The 27,657-nt window shown below is 39.2% G+C and overlaps 1 protein-coding gene across 5 annotated transcripts in view; it reads left to right on the plus strand.

Annotated features, from left to right (window-relative positions):
- The window catches only part of kcnab2b (potassium voltage-gated channel, shaker-related subfamily, beta member 2 b), a 61,207-nt gene that overhangs the window by 18,646 nt on the left and 14,904 nt on the right, over nt 1-27,657 (plus strand). For 3 of the 5 annotated variants that reach the window (XM_036592092.1, XM_036592090.1, XM_036592091.1), the window contains 5 exons: nt 15,786-15,829; nt 17,604-17,641; nt 18,155-18,234; nt 22,564-22,608; nt 24,630-24,674. In XM_036592092.1, the coding sequence (XP_036447985.1) occupies nt 15,786-15,829; nt 17,604-17,641; nt 18,155-18,234; nt 22,564-22,608; nt 24,630-24,674 (252 nt within the window). Of the gene's footprint in view, nt 1-4,490; nt 4,862-15,785; nt 15,830-17,603; nt 17,642-18,154; nt 18,235-22,563; nt 22,609-24,629; nt 24,675-27,657 lie in introns of those variants that run through there. The other 2 variants (XM_036592093.1, XM_036592094.1) reach the window with 1 other exon arrangement.

Here is a 27,657-nt window from a genome sequence, read left to right on the forward strand (position 1 = left end):
ATCTTAAAGACTAACACCTTTTTACACCTGGCACTAACACGTCTTCCTCCACTAAATACCACTGAGGCAGGGGGCCTTTTTCAAATACTGGCTTTACAAATTCAAATATCAGATTTGACTGAAATGCCTATCTCTGTCTCAGGATTTGTAGTTTAGTACTGGTCTAGCATGTAATACTTCCACGAGCAAGAATAACAGCTGTGATTTGATTTGGCATAGACCGGACAAGTTTCTGGATGTAGGCGACATCAATGTTTAGCCACTCTTGCATCAAAGAATTGATGCAGTTTGGCCAGATTTTGTGAATGCCTTCCCTGGCGTCTTACTCGTTGCCGTGAAGTTGTGAAACACATCGGCAGTCCCTGTCCGTCAGTTTTGTATTTCGGCCACAATTCTGCTGAGAATATCCTGTAGACTGAAATTTTTCCACTGACCATACGCTTCAATACACCTGCGCTTCAATACACCTGCAAATTCAGCTACTTCCTTCACACTGTGGCCTTCTGTCACTCCTTTTTGCGTATCATTAATATCTGCTTTGCCACCCATCTTCCACACATTGCACGAGACATTCACTGCACTGTACCACCTCTTCTCAATCTATGAATCCCATCGCACACCCTGCAGGTATTTATAGCCCAATCATCATCCTCCTGCAATTCCATCTACAGGAGCCTGAAGTTACTACCACCTTAAATTTTAATCTGATTTTTTTGTCCAGGGCGCTTACTTCATGTGTAAAATTGTATACTGTCCTAACTGGTAGTTTACAGAAGGTCAGTGTTATCTTCAGTATTTACATACTGTCTGGCATGCAGTGTTTCTACGTGTTGTACATTTGGCTGAAAATCTGACAGCTGGCCCGCTGATCGCCAGTGCATAGCTTACCACAGCTTTTGCAGGCAAACAAAATAGAGCACTCTACCATTCTCACTACATACAGCAATTTCTCCATTCTTAATTCTTCATTTTAGCACACAGTGCTCTCTATATGGCACACATTTTAATTAAAAATGATGACCAACTGTTCAAATGTACACATTTAATGTATTGTCTTATTTACTGCAACATGAATTCTCAACTTTTTTGACAGCCAGACCTGATGACCCCCTTTAAGATTTGTATCTTACGATTTCTACCATTCCCCTCTTTCTGAGCCAAGGGTGTGTCAGTGTCATTCAGGACCTGCTGTTTGTTCGGCTAAGCTGCCAGTTCGTTCTCTTTCATCTAGGCATGACTGCACACCCAGCTCTAATCTTAAGTGCTGGAGAACTGCAGGACAGGGCGCATTGGTTTTATTAGCTTGCTGTAGATTGACAGCGGGAGCTGTGGGTACCGGAGGCTGACGGATGGTATGTGTCATTCGTGTGCCAGATTATCTACTGAGTGTCAGTGTTTCATGGCACTTGACGCAGACGCATACTCATACACAGGCAAACGCTACCCCTACCAGTATAGCGGGGTATGAGGGATGATTCAGTGAACTTGAGTTGTTCTTAAAGGCTGACTTCAGTTATTTTCTTCTTCTCATGAACAGAAATAGAGAAGTATAGTCATATTTTATATCACCACCTTCTGGTGTTTGACTTCTGGATGGTTACTTTAAATGGATATTTTTACGACGTGATGAGATGATATAAGTTTATAGAGTTCAGCTACATTAAGCAAGCCTAGTTTACTGAACTCTACCTTTCCTGCTAGTTTGCAAGCGATTGTGCTAATCACAGCTAGCTGTTAATGTAAAGAAAACTGCCATTCTTGGATGTAATCCATCTGTGTAACTAGATATCTCTGATATCTGCTGCATTCACTGTTGAAATATTAGTTCTTTTTGACTTTGTGATCATTGAAGCCACAGCAAGAGCACTCACACATGCATGTTTTAACAGTGAGGTTTTTTTTTTATTATTATTTTTTTTCATGCTAAAAATTGAATTTGGAATGTAAAATTGCTAAAGTCAACCACGGCCTAGTCACACTGAGGCAAAATCATATGCATTTCAATGAAATTCACCACACTGAGCGATTTCACAGCTTATATAATTGTACATATAATTATATAAATAAATATAATTATAAATATAATACATTTTGCGTGAGAAATTTTATTCAACTTGTCAAACTTGTCAAAATTGGTAAAATGGTAAATTTGCGTCTTCGACCAGTAGTGTTCCTGCTTTGACTGTGTTGACCTCTGAAGCGGTGACCCTTCAGTTGGCAGCACCCTCAAAACACTAATTTAAGGAGTATCTAAGCATGGAATTTTTAACATTTCTTCCCCATTGACAATGGATAAACACATTAAAGGGAAACTGCATGATACACAGTCAATCAAGTGGCTGTATTATTATCTCTATTTTGGTGGGATTACTGTTGTTTGACCTGCCATGTCAGTTACATACACTCTTTTTGCCAGAGGTCAGTGTGCAGCACTGTGCTTTGGTGAGTGTTTAATTATCTGATTTATTTGTATTTACTTTGTGTTCTTACTTTTCAGTCAGGTAGCTTGCTACCTGCACCAACATGCAGGGTTTTTCCAATCTTTGGGCCTGCCTCAACCAAGGAGTCACAAACTGTAAATGTCTCATGTGACTGCAGCTTAAAAATAAAGCTTGTAGATATGCTCCCAGTCACTTCTTTCAGTAAGTTCTTACTCGGTGAGTCATAGGCACGCAAGAGACCCTCTGTAGAGATTTGAAGAGAAGCAATAGAAGCGGCTTTTGGTGTCACTTACACTGCCAGAAATCTGGATCCCCAACCACATTTTTCCTTTGGTTTGTGTTCCCGGGTTGAGCAGAGTACTGCTAAATTTAGGACGAAATGGCCCTGTCCATTTTTTTTTTTTTTAGGTAATGTCTCATGTATCTGGATTCCATAAAAGTCCATGTTTTGTCAAAAGCACATGAGATGCCCTCAAAGTGTAGTGAGCATTCTGGCATTTGTGTTCTTTGTGAACTAAATGGAAAACAAAAATCACACTTTATTTCATAGTCTGTAAACTTGCCACTGGTCATAACCAAACTGTATGTTAATTGAGCAGAATAATGAGCCTGGAAACATTAGATATTCATGGGGCTAAGGCTGTTTCTATGATTTTTTTTTTTTCAGCAAGCTGAAGGTCTGCTGTGTTGTGAATGTGAGATCATGAGCACGAGGGTCAGCGGGATCAGAGGAGAGTAGAGGGAAAAAGATATTTGCATTATGTTTTCTTTGCTCATTTGTGCTGAATTTTAATGCAGGTCAAGTTGCATAATGTGCCTTATGTGGTTTCACTTGTTTCACTGTTCATTTAGCCGAGTCAGTAATAGGCATACCGAGCATGTTTGGAGAAATTAACCACTGGAATAAGAAACCTGAAATAATGTGTGTGACAATAAGTATGATGACACGGTTCACTGGTCATTTTTAATCTATTTTTTCTTGCTCTGCCGTTTGAGCTGTAGTTGATTTATGTTTGTCCACTGCGCTGTGCAACCAGCACATGAAAAGCAGGAAGAATCCAGCCATGTGTGTGCTCTCCGGCCACTATAGTCGCTCTGTCATGCGTAGGCAGTGTGGCATATCAGGTATGAGCTGATCTCACAGAATAGCTGGAGCTTGGTCCTTCCCACTCTCTCTCTTTTGCTCACATCCCTCTCTTTCTGCTCTTATGTTCTTTCTATCTCCTGTTACCCATTCCCTCTCCCTCTCTCTCTCTCTCTCTCTCTCTCTCTCTCCACTGTACTCTATGCACCGTGGACCAACATTATGGAGTGGTAATCCAAGCTGGAAGCTGTCAGGGTGAGAAACAAAAAGAAGCTAAAAGACAGGGAGAAGCAGGAGGGAGACTAAATGAAAAAGGGGGAGTTCCTCAGAGGGAGTGACAGGAGTGAAGAGGAGCCTGGCTTTGCTAGGAGAGCACAGCAGAGCGTGAAGAGTTTGTAGTGTGACGTGATAGGACGTGGAGTTTTCTTCGCACAACAGCTTGCTGATGCGATTGGTGTTCGGGGTTCACCGCTTCACAGCCTGCTGCTTCCCTGGAGCCAGAGCACAAGGATTCACTCTCACAGAGCCTTCAGAACACACTCTGAGAGACGCTTGCAGACAAACCACATGGGAACTCAAACTCCTACACACATATACTAACCACACTTCTGACCAGCGGTGCACTGGAGAGAGTGCCGTGTCTTCTTACCAGCTTGAGAGACATCAGATCCATCTTGTACCTTTTGTGGACTCCTTTGAAAGTGGGCTGAGAAGGACCAAAACACTTGCACTTGAAAAGACCCCTTGGACATTTTGTACCTACATGACTGCTTCTGACAGTGGCAACTGATAAGGACCGAAAATATAAGAAGGGCAGTCCCATCAGACCACTTCACTGCGTGACTGCATCCAGTTGTGGCTGCTGAGAACCACTGAAATCTCCTGAGAAAAAGAGACCCCTTGGACTTCTTTTACCTCTTCTGAGAGTGGACTGAGAAAAAACAGAACTCTCTTGAGAGGAGGAGATTCCTTACTTTCTTCCAACCCTGCATGTTCCTGTTCATCCTCTAAGTGTGAACATCCCGTGCCCCTGTTGTGCCCTCTCTGTGGGGAGGTTTTTGTAGGTGTCTCAAGCTCCCTTCTGCCCCTTGCTGCTTTGAGGCTACCCGCTGGTCCTCACCGGCAGCATGCAGGTGTCGTTTGTGTGCACGGACCACCGGGCTGTGAGCCGCAGTACGGAGGACCGGCTGAACCGACAGAACGCCAGCAGCCCCAGCCTGGGCACCAAGAGCAAGTTCCGTGCCGTGGCCATGGTCGCCCGCAGCCTGGGACAACTGTCCGTGCAGAACGTGCCCTCCTCTAGTGACCACTGCATGAGGACCGGCATGAAGTATAGGTAAGAGAAAGGGCCAGCATGAAGTGTGGGTAAGAGAAGTATAGGTAAGGGAGGCGTGCAGCTAGATCAGCACAGAGAACAGCATTCTTGCATGTAAATGTGTATGAAGGTATAGCAGAGGAGGATTTATATGTTGTACTGTTGTATGGGAGAGCGCTGTAGTTGTGAAGTGTGCTTTTATTGGTCCTCTTTTTAAAAATGTGAGAGGTGGAGTGAATCAGCTCAGGTTCTGTTCTTTTCCAGAGAGACGAGCAGAGGTGAAATCATCTTGAATCATCACACATTAAGAGAGCTGACTAACTGTTTCTGGTTGATATTTTGGAAAGTTTTGGTACAGATATGCAAGAGCTCCATTGCCCACTTCTCCGCCTTACTTTGATGGTCCAGTATCGATGCATGCTTTGTCTTTAACGCTCTGATTGTCCATTAAATTCACCTTAACGTTCGCCTAACCCTAAAGTTATCACTTTAACTGTAACTGTTCACCCTAACTTTAACTGTAATGCTGGTGATAATCTGTTTGTTAAATATGTCGATATTTGTAGATGAGCTATAGGAGACCATCAAAATAAAGTGTGATCTTATCCTCATGTATCTACTGAGTACAAGCAGCAACACTAAAACTATTATGTGTCCTCGTGCTGTGACGATCTCCCACTTCATGAGACAGGATAAATAATTCAGAATTCTAAAAAGTCAGCTGCAACCTAAGGAGGCCAGCCTTAAAAAGCACTCACAAGTTTTCAGCTTTGATTGTACTGTCTTATACTCCTATGAGTGTTTCCTGCACATACTCTTCTGCTCTCCACCAGAGATGTGTGCAGTGTGTGTGCTACAGTAAATTTATTACTGCCCCTATCCTTCCACACTGCAATTTGGATAATGGCACATCAAAAGCACTTTGTAAGAACCTAAGATAATGTACTGTACATCCCACTTTCCTATTATCCTAATGTGTAACTGAACACCAGCCTTCCTCTGAAATGCTGTCTCTCACTGCGCTGTTCTTCCAAATGGCTTTGCCTCCTATACTTTCACATCTAATTGATACCCTTGTAATTAGGTTTTTAGGGTGATAAATGGAAAATGTCATCACGTATAACAATACTTTTTTAGCTCGTAAGAAGCTTTTTATTGTTTGTGATGAAGTGTCTTGAAAAGTGCATTCTGTATTAAGTGCTCAGTATTCTGATTGCATATTAATGTATACAAGTCACGCCTGTAGCCTTTTCTCTCTTTTTTTCCACCAAAGCAGGTATGTTTTTATGTGGTAGTTGAGACTTACTGTCCCTGAAATGCTTGTGTTTTACTTCAACTGGTGTTTATATAGAGATGTTAAGTTACTTTCCACTAAAATAGCTGTTAGTGACATAGTAATATAACATAATCTAGTTGTTTTAAGCTATATTAACTGCATTTTTGAAAGATAACTAATTGATTTTTAGCATCTAATTGGGTTTTAAATTGGGATGCATGATATCAGATGTTCAGATTTGACAAATATTTCAAAGCTATATTTGATTACACATACATGTATGGTATGCTGGAATAGTATAGGTTCTGTGCAGGTATGTTTTTCGTTCATCAAGGTACAAACAATGTAAATGTACCCTCAAAGGTACTACAGTGATTTTAAGGTCTAATTGTGAAACTTGAATAAGTTATTCCAGGTATAAAAGTACATATGTGTACCTTTTCATAACCTAATCGTTTAAAACAATTAAAGCAATAAAATAGGAGACGGGGTGTGTGGAGTCAGTACAACTTAGAAAATCATCATTTTAATGGATTATGGTACAATTATGTTCCCTGACTAAAGACACTGATGTGTACACTTGAGGGTACCACCCCAGTGACAAGAGGGGCACTGCCCCAGTGACAGTTTAGTACCTTTTATTTCTGAAAGTGTAGTGCATTTGTAGCCCTACACAAATAAATGTTATATTTCTTTGTAATGCTAATCCAGTGGCACTTCAGTGCCCCAATTTCTACATTTTAGAAAGTTCATATATAAACATTGGCATAAATATCATCAGATATGCACATAAAAAATATCAGACTGGAATTCCCATGTCAGTGCATTCCAACTTTTAACTTGTTAACGTTTGCTTTAATGTCAGATAAGTGGCTTATATTACATATGTTTTATATGCATTATATGTAACAACATCTTGAATTTGCGGCTGATTAAATCTGAGCTCTGTACTCTCATTAAGAATGTACACAGGGGCAGATCATAACAAGTTGTGCAAGCAGCCATAGGCACAATGCTGGCCCGGCCGCATACGCACTGAAGCCTCATTACGGGTTTACTTAGAACGAGCCAAATGATAACATCAAGAAATGGTTCTCAGTGCCACTCCGTGTTCATTGACACGGAACTTTTTCTTCCACGTGCAGACGAAATATCACAAAGGTATCTATGGCATTTGAAAGCCGTTGAGCGGACAGCATATTTGACCTATGTCTGTTTCAGTCTCAGATGAGAGTCCCCCTTGGGGGGTGCAGCCATAATGCTCTATCCCAAAATGCCAGTGCGATTTGTAAGTGCACCCTGCAGAGGTTTTTCTCTTTGAGTGGCTTGTATCTCTGGGCCGTCGGGCCAAAGCCCTGGGCCCAGCGCTTCTCCCTCTATCCTGCTGCTCAGAGCTCTGTGAATTAATGATCAGAAGCTTCCCTCGCATCCCTGCCTCTCACATCCAACTGTAGGAGTAGAGAAAGAAAGGGATGAGAGAGCGAGAGTTGGTGAGGGAATTGTGTAAGTGCATGCCTTGCTAGAGGAGGCAGAGCGAGAGCTGAAGAGGTGATTACATAAATGCGTAAACTGCCTGCGGATGCTGCCTGACGCTCCCTCAGCTGTAAACAGTAGAGTCTGTTCAGTCTGGCTGGACGGAGACGGACTTGTGCCAGCATTACGCAAGACCCCCACTGTCTGTCTGACACGAGCTCATGGATTAGACACATGAGGGGCTCCGGGCACTGGAGCAGGAAGTGTTGAATTCCGGATAGGTGTAGTGCAAGACAGGAAGGCTGATGGATGTTAATTGAGAACTATCAGAAGGGCAATGAAACGTGCACTTAACAGAATCATTCAATAAAAAAAATCTAATTTGTCCCTTTCACTTACTTTAAAATAGTCAGGCAGAGACATCTGTGCTACTGAAGACCAAGCAGTATAAAAAGAATATATAGGGTAGCAGCTTTATGCATTGTGAAACTGGTCTTTCGAATTTTTATTACTAATAAGACTCACAAATTAGATAAAATTCACACACAGTAAGCTTAAAGCTAACCTGGGGCAGGAGCTGTTGCGAGCTATTGAGTAGATTCTGTGTGTGAAGGAAAGAAGTGCCTGTGAGACTGACTCACACTCTGATGGGATGTTCGGGCATTCCTGATTGGGTGGTCACTGTGCTTTGTGGAGGAAGCATAGCTCTTCAAAGCTCCTACTAAGACTCCTACTTATTTTTCATCATTCCTAACAGCTTTCTTACAGTACCTCGCTCCATCCCTCTGTAAAATCAGAGACTACCCTGAATATATTTCAGTTCCACTCAAGACCGTTATTGAGAACAAGGTGTTCATTTTTCAGCATTCTAGGGAAAAAATGAAAGCAGAAAAATGTATTTAATAAAAAATTACAACAAGCCTCAACAACTAAATGTAATTACATTTTTTTAGTAGTTAGTGTGTCCTCCCTGTTTTTCACTCTTTATGGGAGACGTTCTTTCAGTTTTTCAAAGAAATGTGCAGTAATGTTCTACCACACCTCCAAAGTTCAGTCTTAGAAGTTGGTTGCATTTTCTGCTTCTCACAATCCCAAACACAATTAGTGATGTTGAGGTCTGGCCTCTGAGATGGTCAGTTCATTGTTCTGAGAAAAGCAGCAGCTTCTTGGTTTGACTTGCAAATTTCCTCTTTTTTTGTCTTTCTTTTCCTCAGTCAGGGCTTTTTGTCAGCTACACATCCTTTCAGACCCATAGCGCTGAGTTGTCTTCTCACAGTGGAGGGATAGACAGAAACACCTGTGGATTGTTTCAGATCTGAAGAAAGAGTGGAGCTTAATTTTCTCCTCTCTCGCAAAGATTTAAATACTGTTTATCTGATTTTATTGGTCTACCAGGCCTTGGTGGTTGTTAAGATTCCGATTTCTGTGTACCATTTTGTTCATTTGCAAACTCCAGTTTGGAAACTCCTGTTTTTTTTTACTTTTTCTTTGACTTTCCTCTTCATAATGTAAGTTGTTTACCTTATATCTGATGATCTCAGAAGTATCTCTTCAGAAATAAGTACGTTTTACTTAATGGCCATTTGGACTGGAAATTAAACTAATAAAGGTGGTCTCTGACTTCTGCTAAGTACTGTACATAGAGCAGTAGGAATGGATAACATGTAAGTACATAGCTTAGTAAGTACACACAGCACTGGTAGTAATGAAATGAATACGCTGCAATGCTCACATGCCTTATTCTAAAAGCACATGGTCTGATGTATACGAGTGTATCTATATACAGCAGGTTTGACCTTGCTGTGGTGGCAGAGCTCATGTATAGGTAGGCGGTGTGTTAAGGCGTCTGTTTAAATGTACAGTAAAGGATCTGCCAGATGTCCATTAACCATTGCCAACAGTTAGACCCAGCACTCCACACACAGTCACTGGCAAGCTCAGCTCTCCTGAGGGCACTGTGCTCAGAACACTCACTCTGCTGAATGTTTATGTGCCACAGAGGATGCTTAAACCCCAATGTGCTCTTAATTGAGTTCACTACGATTACTCTGGTGAGGATGTAGCAGTGTTGATTGTAGAGGAAAAAATGTAAAATGTATGTTTAGAGCCACAGTAAATTATAGATCATACGTTTTATTATTTCATCAATATTTGCAATGGAACTCAATGAGCAGACCATGACCCTGGAGAAACTCTATAAAGCATGTAGGACAGTGCAATTGTGCCATGTAAACAAAGTCCTTGTAGGAAAGTTAAGCTTTACGAGCGTCTCGTTCATATTTCAACCAGTGGCTGGTTGAACATCTCTCATGTGTCACCATGTATATTACCATTCAGGAAGGGATATTGTTGCTAATACACAAATCAACCACTGGTAACCAGTTAAATCATAAGACAAAACACATTACAAAAACATCAGAGACCAAAAGAAACACTTAATGGTTTGTGTGTTTCCAGCAGGGATACGTTCAAAAACTAAAGTTTGTTTTAGCCTAAACCTTAATATTATGCTCAGTTTAAATCTGTTTAAGGTATAATGTAAGTGTACACATAGAGCCCCCGTATTAGGGGAAGTTAATTGAACTAAATGTCTACGTAGTCCATTCGTTTATCCAGGCCACATCAGCAGTAATTTATTTAATATTTACCTGTAATCTTTAAATGCATTCAAACCAAAGTTTATTTTAGCCTAAAGCTTAAAATATAATCTTAGCCCAGTGCAAATATATTGCATATTTATTGGAAACCCACATAAAACAACTGACATGTTGATTAGCCTAAAACTGGCTAAGAAAACCAAAACAAGTGTCGTGCATGTGCTGAATGCCACTGGCTTATAACTGCTGGTGTGAGGCTATGGCTCTGCACACAAATATTGGTTTTTGGTGTGTAAACTAGCGGCTGTGTTACAAAAACTTCCTGTCTCTGAATTATTTACCTAGCAGGTAATTAGGAGAGAGGAGAGTTATCGATGCTCAGTCTCGGCAGATACCTTAGGATCTGGTATTGGTATCGGAAGATGGTACAAAATCCAGGACTGGAAACTGGATTCATGGTCTGGATTTGAAGACTTACGGTTTAAACCAACACAAACACAGCAAAGACAATCCAGACTGTTGTGGTGCCGTTTAGACGATCATGTGACGTCACAGGAAAACTAGAGACACAAACAGAATTTCTTGCTACGATAATTGGCAACACCTCATTGTGGCTAATACGAATTTCATAAATTGTTTTTTAAAATAATTTAAATTTAATAAATTGTTTAATGTTTTACATTACTTTACATATATATTTCATTTTTTAGCAGGCACTCTTTATCTAATTTTTATTTTTATTTAATCCATTTACAACCATGTGGATAGATTCCTAAAAATAAAGAACAGATGTATGGAAATAACTTCCTACAACAACCAACAATGTTCAAGATTATCCTTATGTAACGACAGACCTGATACAAGGCTCTTAAAGCTGTAAGCTGTACATCACCCTGTATTCTAAAAGAATGAAGGTGAGTTATATCTGCACTCATAAAAAATAATAAAATGATAAAATCATTTACACAGAGAGAAGTAGTTCCCTGCGTGTTCATTTTATGGCTGCCGAACCTCATTCAAGGTGAATTTGAAAGCGTCCTCAATCTCTTGTTTTGCCACAGCGTTTCTGAGACAAACTTGTCTACAGAGACAACAGGCTAATATGTTTAGCTGATTTGTATAGGATATGAAATATCATCTCTATAAATCTGTACAAATGAACTTTGTATCAAACACTGGAATTGATACCTCACTGAGCCATCAGTCCTGAATGAGATCAGCATTACTTCACTCATGATCGAGCTTGAGTTAGTGAAAAAAAAACATGAATGAAGCATAAATTATTGATAAAAACATGTAGCTGAGCAAAACGTTCACATGTTGGTCTCACCTCTATTGTCGCTGCTGTCTTGGCCAACAGATATCCAGTCTCTCATCTGTCTCCATATCTGAAATGGGCTCCTTTAAATGTCTTGGCGTTTTTGAAGCACTCGTTGTAAAAAGGGGTGTATAAATGTGCAACACTATCTGTTGCAGATCATAAACAGAAATATTTAGATTAAAAAGCTAAATATCTAACTAACAAAAATATAGCTTGTGGCACGAGTTGGTTTCCTGTCAGAATTCAACCCAGTAAGTTACATCGTGTGCTTTTAAAGGTAATATGAAGAAAGGTGACGACTTTTCACCACTGGTGAGTATGTGGATGCGCGAAAAATAGAAGAATAATAATTAATCAGTCGTAATTACTCTCTGTAATTTTCATACTTTACAGTTTATCAGTATATAAAATATAGCCTACCATTATATCATGCATCCCTGCTTAAAACATAATGTTTCATTTCTTAAAACCTCACCAGCACAAAAGTGATTTTATGGTACAAATCAGTACTAACACAATATAAATGATACATCGCTGCTGTCGGAAGAAAACCTTGTATCTCAATTTTTGTCGTTTTTCAGTTTAAAACAAAAATTGTCCTTTACATTGTGTGTAAATTTCATGATGAATGGACCAAAAGAAACTGCCCAAAATGATTTGGAAAAATGTCTGGTTCCATTAACTTACATTAAAAGTCAAGTATGTTTTTTCCTTCTCCTGTAAAGTTACCATTTTGGAGATACGGTTTTCTTCCGACAACAGCGACATACTTTTATTTGTTTTCTGATCGCACTGGATGCCAGCTTTATGGAGGTTATTTACCTACTGCATGGTCATTCTTCCACTGATGTGTGGCAGTTGTGGGATTTGGCAGTGGGTTGAGGGGATGATAAAGGGATTTGTTTTCCCTCTTCCATTTCATAGCTGAGAAACTATACGTGGAATACCTCTGTCAGAAGAGCATTCACTGTTAAGACAGCGTAAACCTCTCTCCCACCCTGCCAGGACTAATGCGGCCTGCTAATGGAGCCTTTATGACAGTTCAGATGCTGCACATTTGTACGTGATGTGATTTATGCACTGGATCATAATGTATGCCACATAGGGTGTGTGGTGCCTCATGCATGTTGTGGGCGCACAGCCGTGATTCATCTCAGCGGCTCAGGAAAGGGCCTCTCCGTGACCTGCTGGTCATTCATCACTACAGACAGGCACACTGTCACTGACCAGCTGCAATTAGTCACAGGGCTGTTTGTGTGGCTGACGTGCTGTTTGGTGGTGGAGATCTTGTGAGAAAGGGACAGTGACGTTGAGACTGATTTATGAACTTCCCCCATCCATCCACAGCTGATATAAGGAGCCGCTCAGGATGATGGCTGCATTCCTTTGATTGCTCTGTTTCAGCACCTTTTCTTTTTGAAATTGGATCTGGTTAATGGTGCTGTCTAATGCCAGCCTACTCACCTGCATTACTTGGATGGGAAATGTGAGCTGCTTGATGTTATATGGTAGTTTATTTTGAGTGTGGTATTATCACAATTCAGCACGGACAGCTGATGTGTTTGCATACCTGTGTGTATTGATGTGAGGGTGCAGGTGAGTATGAAATGACACGTGACTGTCCACCTGTGCTCTGTTGCAACGTGCTTGAGCACTGAGGAGGGTGAGTTGTTATTGTGTGGCCTTAGCCTTTATAGATACATTCCACCACTGTGGCTGTGATGATGAGGATGTGCATTTAAAGTGGTTGTTCAGTTTACCTCAAATGTAGTTGGTCAGCCAAGATATCTAGCTAACAAGTGATGTAAGCTTATATAAACCAAGTCCATTCAAGATTACTTACCAGCTCAGTGTTTTGTTTGACTACGATTGTAGCCCCAGTTCAAAACTAAAGAAGCTGGCTTTAGACACTGTGTCACTCTTAAGAGGCTGTAGCTGCACAGCACTTTTGTCAGTGATTTCTGAAATGTTCAACTTTCCCAGCGTGTATTTGTCAGGCAAAACATATTTTTCATTTTTAGCTCGCAAACAGGTTTTTAGAATTCTACACGTTCTTAAATCACTTTGCTATTTTCCCATAAAACATTGGGGTCAATACTTCCCATCAAATGTAGAAATTGTGAGGAGTTGTAGTATCTTGGGAAATATGGACATCAAAGCAGCAAGAAGGTTCCATCTGTACATATTTATTTCTTTAGATTACTTAATGTTAACATCTCATTATGTTTATAACTTTTTAAAATGTATAATACCATCCAATCTTTAATTATGCTCTTGCAGTTATAATGTATTATCAACATAATTATTATTATTTTATTTTATTTTGTGTGTATATATATATATATAAATGTATTTTATGAACAGGCAGAGTTAATTAATTTCAGAAATATGTCGGCCAATATTCCTGCACCGGAGCCTCTGTTTGGAATGATCCACTATTTGCTATCCTCCATAATTAAAGAGAAACAAAGATGTGCGTGAGCGTCTCGCCGTTCTAGAGTTGCAGCCAAGGTCCTCTGGCATCAGCATTTACTAGCTGAAAAGCACCCACTGTACTGGATGGTGTTGTAGGGATTATTTTGTGCTTTATTATGGTATCTTTTTTGCTACAGTGTTGAAGTGTTGTTAAGGTCACTTAGAGCCAAGGCAGTGCTGAAATTTCACATTGAACATTGCCACTATGCCTGCCTCTATTCCATGCCCTCAAGTTGTAGCCTAACAATAATGGAATTGCAGCGTTTAATTCATGTAATACTATTTCTATGGTTAATATGAAACAAAGTAGACAGTCAGATTGGAACTGCATATGAATAGGTTACTCAGAACTGCATACAAACTCAGTATGTCACTCAGTTTGAGTCCAGTCAGCAGGTGGCCAGTTCACCTTCACTGGCTAGTCAACAGATCCCCCTCCATGTAACCCTATCTTTTCCAGCCTAGTTAAAAATTCATGACTGGTTTTCTAAGCCCCCCATACTCACTGATAATTTGATTTAAGTGGATAAGTTCCACTGTAATCTTCTTTTGAAAGTCACTTAGAGGTGACTTTGCTGACAGTCTGTTTACAGGACATCGATACTGAGCGTCTGCTTATCAGCTTTATTCATAGTAGGGAAATAATAGCAGATACTTTGGATAGGCCTTGAGAGGCTTTGAGGCATTGAGCCTCTCCTTTTCTTCCATGCGTGCCAGTGTTCTTGGTGATAGTTATATTTTTCATATCTAAACACTTGAGCCAGTGAAGCCATTTGTTCTAAACGGATTTCTGTGAAGCTGCTTTGTGACAACATCAGTTGTAAAAAGCGCTATACAAATAAATTTGATTTGATTTGATTTGATCATTTAATATTTCTGCAGTGACATTTTTAATAGTATGGGAGAAAAAAAAAACGTGGTGTGTGTTTGTGCCTCAGTCTGAAAACTCCTCACTCTCAGTTCTGCCACTTCACCTGTGTTACTTCAGAGTTTTGAAACGTTTAAATCAGTAATATATTATTCATCACTTAGATCCATGGCTTTTAATTCACTTTTCACAGGATTCAATAATGGAAACCCTATTTTAATTGTATTTTTAAGGATACCTTCGTGAGACCAGCTGCTTTGGTACAAGCCACCTGTTTTTGTGTGCAGCTTAAAATGTTTTGAAATGTTTTCAGCCCTGTAATAGCCGAGAAAATCTTTTAAATCTTTTTCTTGTCATGGTTAATCACAAATTGCTTCTCATCCCCTGAGTGTGAAGCTGCAGCCTGCTGAATAGAAACAGTGATAAAAGGGTTTGTGCGGACGGCTCTGCGCCCTTGGCAGTGTGGTCACACGGCAATTGTTGAGATCTATAACCTTGGCTCCATACAAACTCAGAGGATGGTGAACAAAAGAGCTAGCAGATACTCTGATTGGCTGCACTGGCTTGAAAAAATGGGCTGTATCCAGGCTAAGATTTTCTCTGTGTCTCTTCCCACAATGAAGCAAGCCCAGATTAAGTTCTGGTAGTCATGGACTCGAAGTAATCTGGGATTTTGGACAGACATTATTTATACGGTGACCCTGCGAGCGCACAGCTCAGCTCATATCGTTCGTTCAGCTGCCACTGATCACAGATCAGTCATGTGGTCGATCATGAAGGTCAAAACTGGACCTCTGTAAGAGATATCCTGTATAACCTTGTACACTGAATTCATCCAGAGAAGGACATCTGCTGCACATAGTGCTGTCATAATAGTTCATCTAGGAAGAACAATGCTGATCTAGAGTTTTGAGTAGTGTCCTTTCTACTTTCAGAAACCTTGGGAAGTCCGGGTTACGGGTGTCATGTCTAGGGCTGGGTGAGTATCACACTCTGACATTAAGTATCGTTCTCTGACATTATAGCAAAGGATGCATAAATATATCAGATTCATATTTGTCTCAGCAGATAAATGCTGAAAAAGATCGATATTTAATAAGTATTTATTGTGTTGCAGAATAGAAGAATGTTCAGGTGACACTGGGCTACGGTGCTAAAATGTCTTAATGTTTGAATCGTTTGGCTATATTTTAACCCTATGTCCAGTCTTATTCACAAAGGGCCGGTGTGGCTGCTGGTTTTCATTCCAGCAAAGCAGGAGCTGACTCGGTCAGTTGCTTGCAGACTGAGTTACTGATTAAACAAGTGAAATCAGATGTGATCCTACTCATTTGGAATGAAAACCTGCAGCCACACCAGCCATTCGTGGATAAGACTGGACCACTGACCTATAGAAAGACAGTACAGTGCAAAAGTCTTACACACTGGAGAAAATTCTATTTAAATAGCTGTTTGCCTGGACAATAAGCATTTTTATTTGTTTAGAAAAGCACTAATATTAGAATAAATACAAATAACATTAATAAACAAGGAGCCATCATACATCTGTCCAGTTAAACCTCTTCTCATGGCGGCCCAGTATTATTTTTGGTTATCATCCAATACCAGACATGTCTTTTTTATTAACAAAAAAAACAAACCAAAACAAAAAATATACAATATACAATAAAATATAAAATATTACCTTTTACCATGTTTATGTTTGTTTTTTGTTTGTCTGTTTATTTTTAGTGTTTATATATAGTGTTTCTACTGGAAAAAAACACACTTACTGCCAAGATAAATGTTTTGAACAATTTGCTTAGGTGCCTGAGTCTTCTGTATTTCTCTGTAATGATAATCCAGGTAGACGTCCCAGTTTCTACTTTTTATAAATGTAGGTGACACTTTATTTGGATGATCCACTGTAGATGCTTTATAGATGCTCAGTATGGCTTTTTAAGTAACATTCAACTAAATATCTATTAATAATATCTATGCAACTCAACTTGAAGTTGAGTGTGAAAGATTCTATTAAGCCTACCCCTAGACCTAAACCTAACCCAAAACTCAAGGCAAAACCTACACCTACTCCTAGACCTAACCCTAACCTTAATGTTTTTGATAATCAACTATCACCAGAAAGTTTGTTAATGATTTAAGTATCTAAGGATCATCTATAGGGGACCATCCAAATAAAGTGTGGCCTAAATGTATGTGTATCGGCATTGCCATATTTGTGCATGCAAAATATCAGATATTGGCAATGGAAATTGACAGTCCCCTTATTGGTTCATCCCTAATTATTACTCTTCATAGTTTAGCTCTTTCCTTTAGAGCACTGAGTATCCAACCCCTGTCTGACTACCTCGTCTGTACTTAGAAAAGAACAGAACATGTTTAAAATCTCACTCATGGGAAGCCAATGGGCAGTTGCTGAATTCCATGAATAAACATTTGAAGAATTTGACTGTGTAATGCAAATTCAAAACTGCAGCATGAAGTTACATAATACCACATGGTCCTCCCTCTGGAATACTCGTCCCATCTCTGAAAGATTTACAGCTCTTTTGGAGAACATTTTAATGAATTCTATATTCTGAAGAATACAAAATACGAACAAAAAAGAGTACAGAACACTGAAATATATGTAGAAATGGTTTCCTGTGGCAATCCATCGTGTGCTACAGAAGCAGCAGATGGAGATTACATTTTAAATATATCTGTTTTGGTGGTGTTAAACATTGTTCTGACAGTATGTGTAATCCTTGCAGGCACCTGGGTGACCTTTGGAGGGCAAATCACAGACGAGGTACTGTGGAACTCCTACTCATCAGCCTGTATTTGACTACAGTGTAGTATTGACTACAGTAAAGTGCATTAATGATCTAGACCAGATCTTCAAAATATCAAAAACAACAAAGTGAGAATTAATTCTTGGAGACACTTTCCTCTTTGTTTTCTGTACCATCTGGTAAACTCCACCCTTCTAGTGCGCACATTGCATACGTTGGGACACCTGTGTTAACGTCTGCAAAACTCTCACACATGTCCACAGATTCCCAGATGCAGAAGTGTAATTTTGCCTTTAGTCTAAATGATTTAACTTCTAATCCATGTTACTTTGCCACCGTATCTCTGTGGAGTTGTGCAGTGTAAAACTCTGTACCATGTCCAGCTATCTTTACAGTGTGTCCCAGGGGACCATGTCTTTTCCCTTTGTACCTTCCTTTATCTGTCAGTCCCCTCTCTGTGTGTTTATCTCCTGCCACGCTGCTCATGTTTAATCTCTCCCATCTCCCTTTGTCCTTTTCACTCCTCTCAGATAGCAGAGCAGCTGATGACACTGGCGTATGAGAATGGGATCAATCTTTTTGACACAGCTGAGGTGTACGCTGCGGGCAAGTGAGTGCTTTACCTCCTCCTTTCTCCACTGTTCCCTCAGACAAAGGCTTTGTTCAGACTGCAGGTAACGGTGACTGAAGTCCAATTTACTACCCAAACCCAGTTTGATCATTCATGTTATCTTTTTATTGTGATATATTCAAAAGATAGCCGTCCACTGCCTTTCCATGCAACATCAGAACGAGCAATGTTAACTCCTTTTTTACACTTAAAGGACATATATTAGACACTAAAAGGACCATTTTAGACAAAGTTTACAGAAATTAGTAAAAATGCTGAATTTCTCTGCTTGTCTTAATTGTGAAATCTGATCAAGTAGAGAAAGGAAGATAAATTTCTTTAGTTTACTTGCCATGAAAAAAATTCTAGTACAGCGCATATATCACTGTTGTCAGAACAAAACCTTGTGTCTCAAATAGTAACTTTACAGGAGAAGGAAAACACTACTTGACTTTTAATGTAAGTCAATGGAACCAGACTTTTTTCCAGGTCATGTTGGGCTGTTTCTTTTGGTCCATTCATCATTAAACTTACTTATAATGTAAAAGGCAAGAGGTGTTTTCAAATTGTCAAAAACTGAAAAATGACAAAATTATATATGAGGTTTTGTTCTGACAGCTGTGATATACTGTATAAAGACATTTGATCTTTGTACAGCTCCTTTGACTCATTTGCTTCTCTGTTTCTTTAAAGTAAATGTTGTTTGCTGTTTGTTTACACTGCCCGTGTTTGTCTTAGTCTAAAATGGAATTGAGAAGTCCAACCATAGTAACAGGTGTGTTGATGACGTAACGTCTGTTCCTGTGCAGTTAAAATTATGATGAGTTGGACTGATGTAAAAGTTGCATGAAGTCCAGCCTGACTGTTCAGAGAGAGGATAGGTGTCACATAGGTGTCAGATAGGGGTCACATTTCAGTGCCACATGTGAAAGAGGCCCAGAGCAGAATTGAAAATGTCAAATTCAGATTATTAAAAACAAATCTGTCACATTTAAAAAAAAAAAAAAAGACTGGCTTTTGGTCACTTTTACCTGCAGTGTAAATCGCAGGCAAAGAGAGCTTACAGACTTCAGTGTTAGCAATAAGCACTCTGGAATGTGGACTCTTCAATGAGAGGTAGGCTCTTGCAGATATTAAATGGGTGTTAACAATAGGCAGCCCTTTTTATGTCCTTGGGTTTTGATTCTGAAAGGCAGAACTCTTACCGCATTTATTTCCCTAGTGTAAAAAAAGGAGATCGTGCGATTGCAGTATGTGAAATATTTGCAGCATGTTTTTTAAAGAAAGTGCCGGTGCTTTGTGATAGAACTGTATTGGCTATACTGGCTATACAAAAACACACAGATTACAGGTTTCTGTTTTTTACTGTTCCAGCAAAATATTTCATAAATTGTCTCTTACTTTTCTTGAAAAATCATGTTGGAAGGTTTTAGTGATCTGGATATACAGCACTTAATATCTCTCTGAGGAGAATGTAATTATTTTCGACTCTTCAGAGCAATGTCATTCATCCTGTCCATCGACGTGTGGTCTCTGGAGGGCTATAATTCACTGTAATTTCAGCTGAATTTCATATAAATTGCTTTGCAGCCTTTATATCTATCACATATAATTAAAGAATGAGTTTCTTAATCTCCAGCCTCAGAGAAGAGTCAAAACAAAGAAGATGGACCTGTTTTTCTTGAAAAACAAACAAACAAACTGAATGACAGTTTGAATTGCTGCCTCGTTAGCTGTTAGTGGATCTCTGAGAAGTAGAATGATCCTAATATCACAAACTGACTGGTAAAAGTTAGACATGTATGTACACCTGCAAGCAGTTTAATAATACATACAAGGCCAAGTTGTACACGTTTGTAGGGACGTGTCTACATTTCTCACAATTTGCGTGTGTTTGTGTATGTCAGAGGGCATTATATTGAGCCGGCCAGGCAGGGTGACTCTCTACCTTCTCTGTCTTCCCGCTTGAGCAGAATGATCATGGCAGCGCAGTAAACACAGCAGCACAGATTACACACTTCCCCTTTATCACACAAACACACACTCTCTCTCCATATCAACACTCCACACTCAGCTACGCTTCACTAACACCGCAGCAGCATTACTATATGGGGGGAAAAATAAATTGTGGGCCATGAACTGTATCTCACCGAATGATCCTAAACCTCTGGACTGCTGACCAGATAAAAGAGGAAGAACGTGCGAGAAAGTGGTTAGGAAGTAAATATTTGGCCTCAAAGCCTTTTGCTGTGATTGCAGTTCTTTGGAAAATGATTTAGTGCATGAGTAAATCTCAAATCTCTCCATCTGTATATTTTGCCAACAAAGTTTTATATATGAAACAAGAATATAAATAATAAACAGTCAAAAATATAGGAAACAGTCAGTCAGTTGTGAATTATGACACTCATGCTACTAGTCAGTTAAGCATGGATGCTTCACACAATTATTTGCTTCCTCATTCATGTATTGATTTAACTTATTTCTGTGTTTTGCATGTGGACATGTGAACAATTAATTTACAGTCTTCTTTCCATGCCCAACCAATTAAACTCAACATTAGAGCCTGTTACTTTTCAGGGCCTCAAGAAGAGGTCCCACATTTTGTATAATTTGAATGTTTTTTCCTTCAAAGCTGTAGGGAAGGTTTCATTGGGATCAAGTTTGTAACAGTATGGATCCACTTGGTAAATGAGAGATTTCTATCAGTAATCCACAGCGTCAGGATGTACTTTTGCAGACTGAGTAGAAGAATTTGTAATAAATGTATATGCTGGAAACAAGGTGACACCTATCAGATATCTCTGATACCTAGTATACAAGGCTTAGGACCAAGGTGAAGAGAACAGTAAATTACCTTAGAAATACTTCTAAAAATACTATGTAACGAGTGAAATTTTTACACAGTAGAAGCAAAGAGACGATACAAACAATGTACATATTTTCTCATGTTTTCAGAAAAAATGATTTAAAGGCTGGCAGAATAGCTCATCTTGCTTATGGCAGAGCACGAAATGTGAAAGTTAAAGGAAATATATGGTAGACCATAACTGAAAGGCGGTGAAATGATGGTGAGTGCCTTTGTCAAAGATAGAAGCTGTAGATTGTTTGTTTGTCTATGTGTATCATGTTTAGGCCAGGTCTTTTTGTAGAATGTGGCACATTTTATTTGCTTTTCTTAACAGAAAACTGCTAAATTCATAGTCACTACCACTTGAGGAAACCGTTTTCCTTCCTCTTCTGTCTTCTCCGCACATTTAGAGTGTTTAAAAAGGTTCTTTAGTAACAGTAGTTCTATACAGAGCCATGAACACTTGCATTTGCATGCTTAAAGGGTTCTCTGTATGGTGAAATGGTTCTTCAGATTGATGGAGATCTATTTTGATGCTGTATAGAACCGTAACACATTTTTCATCAATCTGAAGAACCATTTCACCATGCAGAGAATATTTAACCCCTTATAATTCCAGGCTTATTACATATTTACATGAGGCTTATTATTCAGTAACAACAGGGACAATGCAAACTGGCTGAGCTATTCTTAGGTTAGAGTGTGTAATAAATCTTTTATTATTACATTTAGGAATAAATTTCAGGGTTCTACTATGATAAAAATGGTATCAGAATTCATATTTGGTGTGAATAGGCTTATAGATTTGTGTTCTGAGTTTACTCCATTTGGCCTAGAAATGAGCACATATTTTTAATATTGTTATAGATTTTTGTAATCAGTTGATACAAAATCGATGAAGTTGAATCTCCACCCTCAGATGGATGCATCATAATGCATCAATTCATTTTTACACACCTACTGACCTCTTATCTCAGGGCATCCTAGCATGTGTTGCCTGCCTCCCACACCCCCCACACCCACCTCACCAGTTCAGCATTTGTTAAGGGCTGTCATAAACGCTCACATCGCCTCAGCACAGGAATGATGGCAGCCATTCATGAGGAACACATTGGTCCTGAGGGCAGAATTGCAGCATCTGTCATTAGACACACAGAAACACTCTCCCTCCCCACATCCCCTCCTTTTTTTTTTTAGCTACTCAGAAGCTCCTCTCGGCTACAGCTCAGAAAGCGTGCCGTGTTTCTGCCTGCGCTTCACGCTGGGAGTTCATTTTGCATGACTGTGAACTCGCTGCTTCATTAGCTTTATTGTCCAAGAAAGGGAACAGGGAATCCCCAACACACTCACGCTTTGAACACAGCTCTGTTGTTAGTTCTGAAGAGAACTCCTTCATAGCATGAAATGGTAGAAATGGTACAAATAATGTGCCCACAATTGTGATGTGATGTGAAAATTGTTTCTTTCTTTTTTAACAGGGCTGAAATGGTGCTTGGCAGTATCATAAAGAAGAAGGGCTGGAGGTATAGTCTTTTATTTCCCCCTCTTTTTCCAAATGTGACGTTCTCTATTTGCTGCCAGGCTTTTCCAGCTGCCCTGCTGTCTTTACATGCGACATGTCAGTCTGGAATGTGCCCCTGTTCTGCTGGACGTGCAGACTGCAGGATGGGGTCTGTATGGAAGCAAGACTGCTTGTACCTCGCAGCTCCTAGTAGTTTGTGAATGATTTTGTGCTCACTGGGCCGTCAGCCTTTATTTGTCCTGCCAGGCTCTGCGCGGGAGCACTGAGGCTTTTCCTTCTGCCCGCCGGGAGAAACACATATAGAAACTGTGCTTTATTATTGGCAGTTGCCATTTTAATTTTTATTTTTTATAACAATGTGACAAAAGCATTCTAATGGACTGAGTGCTATGAGACAGTGAGCTGCAGTAGAGTGTCATTAGTGCTGAAGGAGAGGCTTGGAGGATGCTATTAGATGAGTGGCTGTGGTCACACCGAATGTGGTCAAATGTTATTGACTTGCATGAACCGTTGTAGCATTGCAGATATGAAAGATTGTACTTGATTGAAATCAGGTTTTATTGGATCGCATCTCCCTCCGTGAACACTTTAACATTCTTTGAGAAAATGTTCCAAGTTATATCACTTAATTAAAAGGAAATAGAGACAGCAGAGGCTGCAGGGCGGGATATATGGCTGTACAATACCCAGAAAATCAATTATATGGCAACACTTCATTAATAATTTGCTCCTTTATTGTTTTTGTGTCTTTCTAATTGAAAAAAGCTTTTATGACAGCAGTGCAGCCAGATCTGTTTCTATGCCCTTGATAAAAGTCTTGTTTATTTTGCAAATGTGATTTAGATGATTGGGTAGATGTTTATGTTTTAAAAGAGCAAAAAGAGCAATAATGCATGGATTTTTAATTAAAATAAAACTGTGTATAATGTTAAATATGTAATGTTAATTATTGACAAACTAATAACTGCACTTTTATTTTCCTGATTAGTCAAAATCATAATGGCCTAAATAATTCATTTAGGAAGTAACAGTTAGTTGCTGATCCACTAACATATAGTGCAGGGGTTGGCAACCCGAATGTTAAGAAGAGCAGCATGCACCATTTAAGGTGGAACGGGAAAATTTGAATGAGAAGCTGGTAAATGAGAAGCTGACCTCAGCTGTGTGACTTTTAAGTGTTCGACAGTTTCTCGTTGCAGATTTGTATCAGGGAGCCAGCTGGTGTGATTATAAATGTAAATAAGTCCAGTGTCTCCAAATTATTGATATTTGACTTTTGACTGTTGTCTGTGTTGCTGTGTGACCAGCAGTCTGCACGCCAACCTTCAAGGTTAAAGTTGATGAATTAGCAGTTATAGGCAACATTAACTCCAGCATTTAGGACCATTTATTGTTAAAACTGTGTTGAATGATCAGCAGAGCTTTATTGTTCTGCAAAGGATGAATTTTTTATTTCAACCTAAAAATCTAATTCTGCTGTGGAGCCGCAACAGGACAGTAAAAGAGCTGCGTGCAGCTCCGGAGAAGTGTATTACTGACATCTGATGTAAAGAATGAAAACTGCATTCGTAAATCATCACCTTGCCTCAGTGCATCGTGCTCCAAAGTAATCTCAAATGGACTTCAGTCTTTAGTTTCTGACACTGTCAGACATAGTAAACAGTAGAAGAAGCCATTTAAAGTCTGATATTTTGATTTCCATTTTTTCTTAACCATTCATTTAGATGGATAAGATATTATTCATCTGCCTTGAAGGAGCTTTGATATGTAAAAGCTGAAGAGGATAAAGCAGTAGGTTGCCAGCTTAACTGTTTTAACCTTTGGGGCTGAAACCCCAGATTTAATCTCCTCTCTGTAAAGGTTATAATTTAGCTCAGCAAAATGAAATCATGTGCTGTAATGCAATTGTTTCTGAGTGCAAGAGTTTTGGCCGGTAGCCTGACCTGGTCATTGCCTCGATGCCCCATCTATCATGATGATTGCCACTCCAGGCTAACACAGTTTTTCTGTTCTCTTTCACAGGCGCTCCAGTTTGGTTATTACCACCAAGATCTACTGGGGTGGAAAGTGAGTCTTTGTGTGTGTGTGTGTGTGTGTGTGTGTGTGTGTGTGTGTGTGTGTGTATGTGTGTATGTCAGTGAGACAGTTTAATGAGGGCTTTCTGTGTTCAGATCAGTGCTCAGTGAGCTTGATTAGCAGTGAGAGATACAGGTTGCTGCTATATATATATATATATATATATATATATATATATATGTATATAATTGGAACCAATTCAGGTGTAATGCATAAAGTGAACTTTTAAATCTACTGAACAAAACTTTTCCGTCTCTTACTCTGTCTCTTATGCTGCCTTCTCAAACAATAGGGGACACCTAGCATTTCAAAGTGTTTTTATTTATATTTATATATTTATATATTTATTTATATTTATTTATAGGCACTGACAATGTTTGGCCGACAGTGATCAAAAATAGCTGAAAGACAAAAACAGTCTAACATTTTGACTGAAAATAGATTAAATTGGTCTACAGTGAAGTGTCAAAATCTACGAATGTACAAATAACTTTAATGGTAATAAAAATAAGAAATATTGGTTAAAATGCTTCCTTTCATTCTCCTGTGCCAGACATGTTTAGACAGTTTGAACAGCAGCAGAGGGGATCTGCTTTGTGTGGCCATGTGGATCATTTTCCCGTTTTTAATGAGGAGATCAGACAATTTATAATATTTGTTCACGTTGAGCATCAGGAGGGAGGACAACACCTAAGAGCGTCTCCATTACAGATTTGATACCACTTGAAAACACAACAATCTTGCATTTAATAGCAAATAATGTAGCTGACATACATTCATACGTACAATTTTTATACATTTGTTTTATAAATTGTTTTAATTCATTGTCAGCTTTGTTTGGTTCTTGTTTTTTGTCCCAGTGTGTCCTGAATGTAGACTTCAGTTAAGGATTTTGATTCGATGCTTCACTACTAAACATTTATATTTTAAGGAAAGCAAACATTTGTGACAGTATTTGTGGGGGTGCTGCCAGATGATTAATGCTACACCTCAAGTACTTTATCCCTTTGTTGTTCAGGTGTTTAAACCACTGTTGGACCACACAGTTTTCAGTTTTTAAATAATAATTTAGAAAGGAAAACTGTTAAATCGATATTTTGGCAAACCTTCTCTTCATACTAAGAAACATGGAGCTGAATGTTGTGAAATAATATAATAAGAAATAGCTTATAGTTAATAGTTTGATGTTAACAAAACTTTTTCAGTTTTTCTTTTCTTATTTTATTGAGAATTTGCAGTAAGAAAAATTACATTTCAGGAAAGTGTCCCCAAACCTGAGTGAGTAAGAGTGTGTCTGTGTCTGTGTTGAGGTGGAGGTTAAGGACCTTTTGTAGACCCCCTGTGCAGCTCCTCTGCAGGCAGGCAGCAGAACAGCTCTAATTGTTTCCTGAGTGTGCTGCAGGTTGATCCCCCCCTTGGAGCTTTGCTCTTTAACTCGGGCTAAATTAAAGGTCCTTGGCCAGCACTGATGAGAGGCTGCCAGCAGACTTTGATGAGTTGACATTTCACATTTGTTGGGCCAATTTAGAAAGAAAAATCCTAATCAGTGTATCTGTCTGGAGGGCTACATGTTACAGACATACTGTGGTTATGTTACAAGTTAGAATCGTAGTGTGACATTAGACACTGAATCTGAAGTGCCCCCCCCCTAGTTCCTATGCATTGCACTTCAATTTTGAAGTTCCTGCTCTTTATATTGTGGATTATTTCAGACCTACAGCCTGGCAGCTCACATCATTTTTCATAGATTTCCATGAGAAATTAAAAATCCTCCATCACTGTCCAGAAAGATAAATAAAAAAGACAAGAAAAAACATTCTTTGCTTATAATACAACGTAAAGGGATCAATCCTATTCCATTTCAACGTTTTTGTCCATAAAAACATTTATGTCTAATTACAGATGTGCTTTGACTACTTTGTGGTTTAATAATTTTTTGAACATTTGCCTAACAAACACAATATGAAGAAATATAACACTAGATTTTCAACTAAACCTTTATAATACCCCAAGAAGTTGGTGTCTTTTTTGAGAGGTAATATATTCTTCCATTTCTTGCTGTTGGAGGATGTATTAGCTACAGTGCCATCCACGAGTTTTGGCACCCCTGGTAATCATGAGCAAAATGAGCTGTAAAAATTTTACTAATTTCCTGTTGTTTTTTTTTTTTTGACATTTTATTCAAAATATTAGCAAAATTCTAACTGTTATTAAAAGTATAATGACTGATGAAAGAAAAAAACAAAATTTTGTCATGAAATAAGTATTTTTCCTAAACTGGTCAGTCATGACTTCCTGATTCACTGGGGAATATGTATGAGATGAAACACAGGCCAAATTCCATCAGTCATTCATCGTTATGAGAAAGACCAGAGAAAACAGCAATGATGTACGACAAAAGGTTGTTGAGCCGCACAAATCAGGAAATGGCTACAAGAGAATAGCTAAACATGCCCATTTCCACTGTCAGGGCAATAATGAAGAAGTTTAAAACAACTGGAGATGTTAAGAAACTGCCAGGAGGAGGATGTATGTCTTTACTGACCCCACACACAGTGAGGAGGACCAACAAGCCCCTGCAGTTTGCCAAACGTTACTGGAACTTTCAGTGGGACGGTGTTCTGTGGTCAGATAAGACCAAAATAGAGGTTTTTGGCAAGAAACACCAGAGGTGACAGCCATGCAGAAGAGTACCTCATCCCCACTGTGAAGTATGGTGGTGGATCTGTGATACTGTGGGGCTGTTTTTCTTCCGAAGGCCCTGAACAGCTTATTCCGATACATGGTATCACAGACTCCATCCAGCACCAGCAGAAATAAAATCAAAACCTGACTGCATCAGCCAGGAAGCTTAAACTGGCTCATAATTTGGATATTCCAGCGGGATAATGATCCAAGGGGTGCCATTATTGGTAGAGGGCACTGAATACGTAGAAGAGCATGAACACTATGTGAACATCTCATGATGAGTGGA

This window comes from Colossoma macropomum, unplaced genomic scaffold (assembly GCF_904425465.1).
Source record: "Colossoma macropomum unplaced genomic scaffold, Colossoma_macropomum, whole genome shotgun sequence".
Lineage (NCBI taxonomy): Eukaryota > Metazoa > Chordata > Actinopteri > Characiformes > Serrasalmidae > Colossoma > Colossoma macropomum.